The following is a 10,593-nucleotide window of genomic DNA, read 5'->3' as shown; positions in this document are numbered from 1 at the left end:
CATTTGACAAAACTTTAAATCTGTTTGCGGAGATTGTTAAAAGCATGAAAATACCTCAACGTTGCTTGATTCAGATTCATGTCTTCATAGACCAAATTTAAAAAAAAAAGTATTTTATTGTTTTTTTTTTTTATGAAAAAAGAACACCATTCAAGAAGAACCTTTTACAGAAAAATAGTTAAACCAACACAAAACTTGTTTCAAAGTGTTTTAAAAAACTAGTAAAAAGAAAGCTAAATTTATGCAATTGTAATTCAACTACTGACATGAGTTTGACAAGGTTTAAAAAATGGAAATATCACTATTATTGTGATTGTGTAATTAAAGCTCCAGAAAAATGTTGAAGTGGATTGTAAACATCTGAATAATTGCATTGAAGTAAGTTGAGTACAAAGACATGAGGAAGAAAATGAGGAAAACAGCAATGTGAACCCTCCCTCATGTAAATAAAGCTGGCAAGAAGGGAAACAAAATTCTAAACTCCTCAGCAGTGGAAACAGGAACATGAACTCTGATCCTGAACTTCATATCTGTGTTGACGGATGTGAGAAGAAGCGTTCTAGCTGTGATATGAAGAGCTGAGTGGGAATCAGGGTACGGGCTGAACCTTAGGGATATTTCTTAATAAAAGAACATTGAAAACACAACACATCCTCATCAGAGAACAAATACAGCGTGTGCATGAAAAAGGAATTATTTTCTACATTTTAGATTTTCTTGAGAAAAACAAGCAGTTTTTTAATGGATCACTTGTTAACTGCTTTATCTTCATTATTTAACTCATCCCAATCTATTCCATTGTTGTTAGGATAGATCCAGTGCTTCTTTTGGCTCTCATCCCTAGATAATAGTCTAAAGGTGAGTTCTGGAGTCGATTGTTCATGATACAGTGCTGGTAAGGAAGATTATTAGATTTGTTTTAGGTGCCTGGACACCTTTGTGGTTGCTGCTGTGCCGGTTTGGCCTGCAGATGGCAGCAGTAAACCACTTAACCATTGAAGCTGTGGGCTTCCAGACCAGGTCAGACCAGACCACAGAGCTTAGGTGGACAGACGTTTTAGAAGAGTTTAAGAATTCAGATACATTGAGGGTTAGTAGAGCCATTTTCTCCAAAGGCTCTGCTAACATAAAACACTTCTTGGATGTATTGAATGAGCCTAAAGTGCCACCAAAATGTGGCATATTTTATTACTTCAAAAAATCACAAAATGTTGGCTGTTTTGGGAATTGAAATTTTTATTTATTTTGAATTTTTATGATGAACTTAAGAACTTTCTCTGAACCTGTCACAACGTTCTAAATTAAGGAAATGTGTTGGTGTAATTTACTCATTAAGCACATTTTTGGACAGTCAATTCTAAATTCATAATATCACAGCATTTTGCACACATTCCCTTAACTTTCCTCCTCTTTCTTTCTATTGTCATTGTCTCCTTTCAGGGCTTCAATGCTTGTTTGTTACAATGACCGCTTGTTGCGGTGATTCGCTTTTCAGATTCACAAGAAAGAGTCCACGCTTATGAAACATTCCAAGACCTGGGAGTGTCCTGCAACTTGGCATCCTCTGTTTATTTATTTATTCATTTATTGATGATACAGTTAAGCTCTATGCATCAGGCGCAGACTGGAGCAAAAGGGGAGTTCTTCTGTCCAGAAAGTTGATCCCCCATGAGAACGACGGACATGATTGATCAGCTTCATGACCCAAAAGCCGCTCGTGCCTGTCTGCAGCGCACTCTCCAGCGCGCAGATGTCTACCCATGCATCTCACTGCGCCGTAAGACAAAGAAAACTAATGCAACCGACTGTATTCCGCAACATTGCAAGCCTCAGAATAAACCCCCCTTCCCAGACGAATATACATTAATATACAACAGACTCCAGGTCAGTTGGAGCCACTTCATTCAATTTAGCGCAAGGAGTCGCGGTCCTCGGGGCGCACAGGTGGGCGCGCTCTCCACGGTGCCAACAGACCGGCCTGCGCTGCGCCTCTGCGCACACCAGGGCAGTGTGGAAAAAAGTGGACCAAAACGCATTGTTCCCCTCATAAACTACCCTACTGTTTAGTTCTGATTCGTCGGTCGGCGGCATTTGATTTGGGAAAATGAATTTGTGCGGACGGTAATCTTTGGGTAGAGAGGAGGGGACATGGGCGGGGCCGAGGCGCCTCTCGTTTCCCCTCCATGCATAGCGGGGCAGCAGGGCTGGAAAGAGCTCCGGGGAGCAAAGTCGCCCGTCCAGCACGGAGACCTGCCTGGCCAGAAAAACGCGCCTCATAGTTACCAGGATTGCCAAATATTCCCGAAAAATATACCTGCTATTTATGGCATGTGGCTTGTAACTTTACTCCTGCTGTACTCTCTCCAGGAAGGTAAGCTTAAGAAAAAAAATCATCTGGCATTTTTCACACCTTGCATTCCTGCTTTGAGTGCAGGACTTTTGCACTTTAAAGGTGAATTGATTGAAACTGATGAAAGAAACTGATTTTCATTCGAAGCTTTAGATTTTGCGCGGCTCTCGCTTTCATGTCTGATGGAAAATTAAATGATATGTCTATGTACTGAAATGGAAAAAAACAAATGAAATTGTCTTGTTTGAAATTTCTTGCAAAGTCAAATTTCCAGGTGCTATTTTAGACGGATTTTTTGCGTTATTTATTACGCAGTGGTCCGTGCGCGCCTCAGATGGTGCTGATGGCACGGATTGTTTTCGCAGCACCAACTCCAGTTATGAATATGTAAAATGGCTGAATGGGGGAATGAGGTGCAAACAGAGAGAGAGAAGGAAAGACATACATGAAAACATGTAGGCAACCCCCTCTCAGTTGAAAAAAAAATCAAATCTAAGGAAGTTTTTGCTGGAAAGGGCGTACTTTTGCAAAGTTTTTAAAGAAAAAAATGCGTTTGGAGATTTTTGATATGCCGGTGCATTTGTCGTGTAGCTTTTGCTAATTGCAGATGTAATAGAACAAGCAGAGAATACCTACATGTAATACAATGTTTGCTTATTTTTGTCTGCTCTGGTGATAAATTGTCATTTTAAGTGGATAGGCAATAAAATAGCCTTTCCCCCATGGCGGCCTTATTAGTTTAATAGGTGTACAGCCACATTAGGTCATAATTAGAGCATTCAGATTTGTCATCTCATTTTTAAATGAATTTGCTCCTTTGAAATTTGGGACATTTTGAGATCCGTTCACGCGTTTTTCGGCTTGGTTTAGTGATAAACAGATTCCTGACGCAAATTGCTAACTCTAATTTAGATTAATCCCAGAAAATTGCGTCGAAAACAACAGAAATTTCGTCTTTTCAGGCCTTCCTCCGGCATATTGGACAGACGCGTTTGCATGTTTTTGTCCTTGTTAGCACAGGCCTTGAAAATGTGCAAATTTATTGTATCCCAAAAGTCTGGACTGGGAATCGTCTGGGGGGGGGGGGGGGGGGGGGGGGGGGGTACAGGCTGTGGCCCTTATAGCGCAAAACAGGCCATTAGGCTCCATATTTAAAAAATCTGTCAATTTAATAAAATGTGATTTCAATTTACAACATTTAAAAAGTAGCTGGTAAAATCCTAATAAATATACTTATTTGGGTAGCATTTACTCGATCAGAATTGTAATTTTACGGATGCGCGGGGCGGAGAGAAATCGAATTAATATGCGCAAATTTATGTCACCCATTAAAAAAAAAAAAAAACTCCAGGGACGCCTGGTGAAGATTAGAGACTTGCCCGGTCATGTTCCTCACTAATAGCGCACCTGGACCCCGCGCGGAGGCGTTCGCGCGCGCAGTAGCGCGGGTGCGCAGAGGAGGGCAAATGAGAGGGACGCCCCAATGTGTTGTGCTGTTTCTATGAGGCTCAAACCGGATGTTATCATCCTTATTTAGAGCAATATATACATTTTCAAAAATTACAATATTTAGAGTAAATTATTATAGAAAGCTTTATTTACTCTGCTGTCTGGAAAAAATAAAGCTAATGGTTACACTTGTGTTTTTAGCATTTTCTATCATCATTTCAAACTTTAATCAAATATAAAGTTAAACTATAAAATTGTAATGAATTAAATCTAATATGTAAAACTAAAGAATCAAGTTTTAATCAATTAAAAACAGCTGCTTATTATTTCAATTTGACATATTTGTTTGGCAAATATGCCTAACAAATATGTTTTCTAAATACTAACCCTTTAACACACACACACACAAAAAAAACATTTACCCTCCCCAACATACACAGACACCGTTTTTCAATTCCCTGTGCTTCCTTTGCAAGGCTGCACAATTAAAGCCGCAATCTGAGCAATATGCACCACTCAGTGACAAAGCTGCAGGGTCCACAGGGGTGCCAATCATTTCTCCTTTTTTCACAACCTGGTTTCATTTTACATGCAAAGATGGGAATTACATGAGGATTCTGAAAGAGCATTTGTCTGTTGTAAATCTCAGTGAAATTTTCTCCAAATATGATCAAAAGTAAGTGAGGAGAAGGAAAAATTAAACATCTACAAGAACTCTATGTAACAACACAGTGTTGCTAAATCAAGCCGGGCCTTCTCAACATCCTATTGGATACCTAAGCTGCATATTTTTCAGGAGGAGGGAGTTTTTCGGCAAATGTCAAATCTCTGAAGCAAGTACTTGTTTTTGTTGGATCTCCTACTGTCTCCATCTTTCTCTCCCTCCCTCCATCGCTTCTTCTCACAGCAACTCCCCTCCCTCGCTTTCCCTCATCACTAGGCAGAATTAAAGGCTGGGGGAGGGGCAGTTTATGCAGACTGTGCTGGGACTTGTGATCCGCAGATTTGATATTCACATTAAGAGAGAAACGGGCTGCTTTCAGCCGGGTGGGGGGGATGACTGCTGTCCCAGGGGACTGCTGAAGTGGCAGTGACTTTTTTTATTATTATTTTTTAAACTGACACCGCAGAGTCCAGGGGGGTGGATTGGGGAGCTGATTGTTGGGAACAAGGTTTTACACATCGACAATGATACCCCTCCACTGATTAGCCGTAACCTCAACTACCCCCACCTACTTATACCAGACCCCCAAGGATTACCTCTAAAGACCCACTCCAATGAAAACGATGTTTTTGGCTGTGTTTTTTTACATGTTCTTGGAGCATTTCTCTCATGATGGAGGACATATATATATATATATAAAAAATCAGATCAAATTTGCATTTCTGTGTAATTCTTTATGCAAATTATTGTGAATCAGAAGCAAGCGAAAAATGCTGTCTCAAAAAGCTTGTGAGTGTGACGTGGGTCCTACAATCAGCAGGCCACAAGCTCCCTAAGCTCCATTCTGATGCATCCACTTGTAGACGATTAGATCCATGTGCGTCTTCATTTCCCTTGTCCAAGCTGGCCCAAAACTGTACAGATAGAGAGCTCCAAAATTACTCACCTTTTCTGTTGCACCGGTAATGTTACATTGGGGTTGTGAGGGGCTGTAAGCTAGCAGGAGTCAGTGTAAACAAAGGGATGATGGGAAATGGGGACAGGCTCACTCCACGCCAGCAGTCCCCCCCCCTACTCAGAGAGGAATTTCTGATAAACTACTGCCATTCTGTAGAAACTATGTCCTAGAAAATAACAGTTTATAATTAAAAAAATTGGCTAAAAACAATAATATCAATTAATAGACCACTGGGAACGTTTTTACAGGTCAAAAGATGATCGTGGTGGGACTTCAAGCTTACACCTACTTTAACCCCCCCTCCCCCCCCACACACACACACACTTCCAAGTATCTCTCCAATATTCCATTCAGAGCCTCTCTCGCAGTTGCAATCTCTCTGCCCTTCACATCAAAACACAACTTTGGTCCCAAATACACCCTGAGGATGAATGATGGGGAGACTGCGTTAAGACTACAGTCACCTTGGAAATGAAGCCCCTTTCCCAGGTACCAAAAGCAGAGGGGGTGATGGGGGGTGGGGGTTGGGTGGCATAGAACATGGCTGATGAACACATCTTTCTGTCAAGCTGTCAAGATGACCCGTGCCACCCACTTTTCCTGTTATTAAAGATGGAGTGCTTTGGGAAAATTACCATTAGAAAGAAGTGATGGAGAGGGGGAAATGGTAGGTGGACGTATGATTGTGTTCGGTCACAGAGACACTTGGAGCTGTGGGAAGATGTGAAACATCTGGAGCGTGTGCTGGTGGTTCTGGAGTTTGTTTATTCTCCCCTCAATGCTGAATAGTTGCAAAGGTGTGTGCACGCTTGTGCACTCACATCTTGGAGAGGCGTAGATCAGCTGCATTATGCATGATGAAACCTTGCATAGGTTATGACTTCTGCCTCTCTGACATACATATTCATGCACAGCTCCCTGGCAGGGTGTGTAAAATAGTGACTGTGTCTCTGACAGCTTAGGTTTCAGCAGTGCCATCAGCGCTCCAGCATATTGCGGTGCAAGGACTGGTTTTCTCTCTGGATCTGAGTCTGAACGGGGCTGATGAAGCCTCCTGGGTGAAGGTGAACTGCAGCTGCAGCAACACTAAAACCTTGCAGCTTTGTCGATATACGTTACTTGACTTCCCACATGATACCCAGCTCAGATCCTTTATCCAGCAAGTGCAAGAAATCCTGGCTGTACCTTTTAAAACATTTTAAGTCAAATGTGTTTTAACCTTTTTTTTCATGCTTTACTGGATATGCTTTGTGATTGTAGTCCCAATGCACTTTCCTTAACGTTCTTATTCCAGCTCTGTTTAAAGCAGCCAGTTTCAGGGGGCGGATTGAGCCCCTCCATTCCACTTTAGCCTACTCCAATCCACTCCACTACTCTTCATTCCACTCCAGTCCACTCCACCTCTCTTTTCTGCAGACTTTTCCTCTTCTAAGATCAGTGTGCAGCATTGCACGATCATAAAAATGCATATTTCACTCTTTCTTCGCACATTTCTTTGTTTTGATGAGAGAAACCATGATACAACACAGTACACTCCCTTTGACACCAAAAATTCTCAAATTGCCTCTCAAATAATAATACATAATTCGCATTCAATTTTTTCTTTTACATTAAGATTTGAAAGATGTTTGCAGTTGTTGAAACACCGCATTGAAGCTATGAGTTCTGAGGATTCTGGCAGTCAGAAATAGAGGAGTTACCTGCTCAGTCTTTTTTGTACTTTGAAATGACAGCCATTAAAAATATTTTATGTAAATTAGTTATGAAATGATTAGATTGTTTTACATGAATGTTATGATAATTCAACTTCCCAAATATCCTATGTATCATTTACAGATCAACGATGTCAACAAAAGTTTTATTTAAATAAACAGTAAAAGACGATGATATTTGAGGTTTGACCAACAGTTTTGGAGTTTCAAATATATAGAGAGAATCAAAGGATGGAAAAGAACCAACAAGTGATCAAAGCTGAGTTATATAAAAAAAAGAGGCAAATAAAAAAAAAAGTTTCGAAAATGTTTACATTCCAAACATTTTGTTTTGAGGAGGTGAAAACTCCAATAATTATTTAAAAGTCAATTACAAGCTGGATTGGCAGTTTTTTTGTACTTTTTTTCATTGCCTACTGAGTACTGCACTCTTTTGACAAAATACCAATCTCATCAGTCCTTTGCCGTTCTCATGAGTGCAGTGTTGGAAAGCAAATCAAAGATGTGGCATTTTTAGCATTTGCTGCCATTTCAAACTGATACAGCCATCCATCCATTTTCCAAACCTGCTGGAGCCTATCCTAGCCACTGTTGGGCAAAGGGAGAGTAACCCTGTATGGCTTGTCTGTCCATCGCAGGCGTCCGTGGGTATAATATACCATTGAAGTACCCTACAAACACATTTGGTTTATCAGTTCATTCCTGTAAAGTACAAGATAATGAAACTGATAGCTGTAACAAAAACACTTGATAATTATCTGCTGTTTTTTAAGTAGGTCATCATAGTAAAACAAAACTTTTTACAAATTTGTTTTCTTTTGTTTAAGTCTAACTTAAGTTGTTTTAGGGTTTTTTAAATGAGAAATTAGCAAAGGACATCCTGTTCACACCGGATAAAGGGTTGTGACAGGAAGGGCATCCGGCATAAATGTCAGCCAAACTACCTGTGCGATTCTGTGGCGACTCCTGACGGGATATGCCAAAAGGTGAACAACAAACAAACATTCTGTTCCCATTTACACTGTCTCACATTCATCTCTGGGAGATGCTCAGCAAAAGTCCTCATCCACCTGTGGCCTCTAAGCAGCTCTGCTGCGGCAAATGTGCTTCAAGGCCTGGCTCACTGGAATCACATTGGGAAGCGAGGGGGGTGCAAACAACACTGAGCTACTGCCCCACCCAGATATAATCTCTCTTGTCCGGTGACATGAACCTTCTAACCAAAGTCAAGGCCATCGATCTCTTTAACACCACTGCCCAAATGAAAGAAGCTACAAACTTGCAAAAATAAAAGTTTTCTACTCAAAATGTTTAAAACATAAAGTTTGATTGAGAAAAACACACATGAAAACATCTGCAGTGTTGCATTCCAGCCTGGCACATCTAGAAACCTACATTTCTAGCTGACTTTAGAAAAGTATGGGTGATATCACCCAGTTGTATACCTACTTTTGCATAAATCTGTTAATTTTTGGACCATATTATTATAATTTGATTATGCAATAGTTTATTTTTAAAACAGAAATATGACATTTTTGTCCGCAATATTAAAAAAAAATCTCTCAGTCTGTTCAACAGCTCAAAACACTAATGGTACAGTACTAAAAAAAAATCTCCAGCACCAGGAAGACCTTAAAACCATTTGAGTGATTTCCAGCGTTCACATTCTTTTGAAACCTGCACATTTTTATTTAAGTGCTACAACTGATTTAGATAACACAAATTGCATTTAAAAGGCTTCACACTCCAAGAACAGCCCCCTAAATAAGTCTTAACCAATATGAATACATTTCTTTTGCGGTACAGAGCTTGTGTCCATTTTAAAATGAGCTTGGAGGCATTCAGGTTTGCTTTGATAGACATATCTCACAGGTTTGACAGAGGGACTTAACTGTTTGGTTTTAGTAGAAAGTAGACCTGGACATTTGTGAACTCTGACACCAAAACTTTAACATGATGTTATGAGTGAGGTAGCATCTCACTAATGAATGCAATAATGTCTGCATTTGCACTTCTTAGGGTGAGAGTTATACTTGGAGGCCGGGTTGGGACACACTTCCTTACAGATTGTTTTAAATTGTTACAAGGTTTTGGAGCCCCTTTGTACTTGATGGACAAAACTATTAATTAGGAGAAAGAGATGCTAACTCAATTAGCAGGGCACTAAAACACAAGTCAGAAATCCGATGATGAATCTCATTTAAAGTTAATTTTACTAAACTATTTATAACTATTTAAACCGACATATGTAGCACAGCTTTATATGGACTGGGCACAAACAGGTAATCTTTGTTGAAGGTGTTTCTTTTCAGAACACAGCTGCCATCATTTTTGGCAGATATGCATCAAAGAGGTTGTTGCAGGTTCCTAACGTTTGACCCGCTGATTTAAATGAAGTGGAAATGCAGAGCAGCATGGTTCTGGTTGAGCTACAGGGTACACCTGCCTGATTGCAAAACTGTCTGTTTAGGAGGCTTACCATTACAATGTATCCCAAATGAAGCTACACACTGTGCTTTCTTGAGCAGCCATTTTGTGTCTTCCTAAAGAGATAATATTTAGAGCTTGGATGCCTAAAAGTTCAGGAAAAAATCTGCTTAAAAAGCAATTTAATTCAGTGTGGAATTATGTGTGTATTTTATTACACTTAAAAACAACTGGTTTTATTTAGCAGCTTCTTTCCTCCCTAAAATACTTTTAAATTTTTGATGAAAAGTGGGGATTTTTGACTTTGCACTTCACCCTAATAAAATAAAATGTGAGAAATCGTAAAAAAAAAAAATCAGATTTAGGTTATTTTTATTAACCAAACCAATCTATAGCTGATTTCTATGCAGTTCAGTAGATAATAGGGGTGTGACGATGGCCGCATCACCGCAAGTTTTTTTTTTTTTTTAAAGGAGGGGCTGTGGTTAACCGCGCACTGTGCCCCCTGCTGATCACCGCGGTGATCAAAAATCCCTCACTGTCACAGCTCTAGTAGATAACTAAAACACAAAGAGAAGGGCTCCACCTAGAAAAGTGTCCCCCATTTTTGTGGCAACACAGTCAGCATCGTACCTCAAAGTAAATGTTTCCATTGTGCAATGTAAAACAAACTTTGAGGCTCAGACTTGGCTCACAGTTTTCCTCTGAGGTAAAAAATTTTATTAACAAACATTAATATTAATTTAGTCATGTTTTATATTAATGACTATAAGAAGTTAAACAACTTAATAGGAAGCACTGCACAGTTGGGAAAATGTTGATTATCTTTGATTGTGTTCCTATTATTGTTTTTCTTGTCTTTGAAACAAATTTCCTCCTCCTTTTTTATTTTTATTTTTTTTATTGATTTATTTCAAGCATTGTAGTCAAAGCAATAAAGAATTTACACATATTTATCAAACTCAAACTCCTAAATGTAATTAGCTTAACTGACATGATGATACAAAGCAAAAGAGGCAGAATTTAAGTGACA

At 39.6% G+C, this 10,593-nt stretch overlaps 1 protein-coding gene across 4 annotated transcripts in view; it reads left to right on the top strand.

Moving 5' to 3' along the window:
- The first annotated feature begins 2,133 nt into the window (after positions 1-2,133).
- The window catches only part of LOC101169724 (Down syndrome cell adhesion molecule-like protein 1 homolog), a 62,320-nt gene continuing 53,860 nt past the window's right edge, over positions 2,134-10,593 (top strand). For all 4 annotated transcript variants that reach the window (XM_020708963.2, XM_011483622.3, XM_020708962.2 and 1 more), the window contains exon 1: positions 2,134-2,371. In XM_020708963.2, coding sequence (XP_020564622.1) covers positions 2,149-2,371 — 223 coding nt within the window. In that variant the 5' untranslated portion in view covers positions 2,134-2,148. The remainder of the gene's footprint in view (positions 2,372-10,593) is intronic.

Source organism: Oryzias latipes, chromosome 14 (assembly GCF_002234675.1).
Source record: "Oryzias latipes chromosome 14, ASM223467v1".
In the NCBI taxonomy this organism is placed as follows: Eukaryota; Metazoa; Chordata; class Actinopteri; order Beloniformes; family Adrianichthyidae; genus Oryzias; species Oryzias latipes.
Note: the sequence above shows the minus strand (reverse complement) of the source record. Positions and strands in the feature narration are given on the sequence as shown.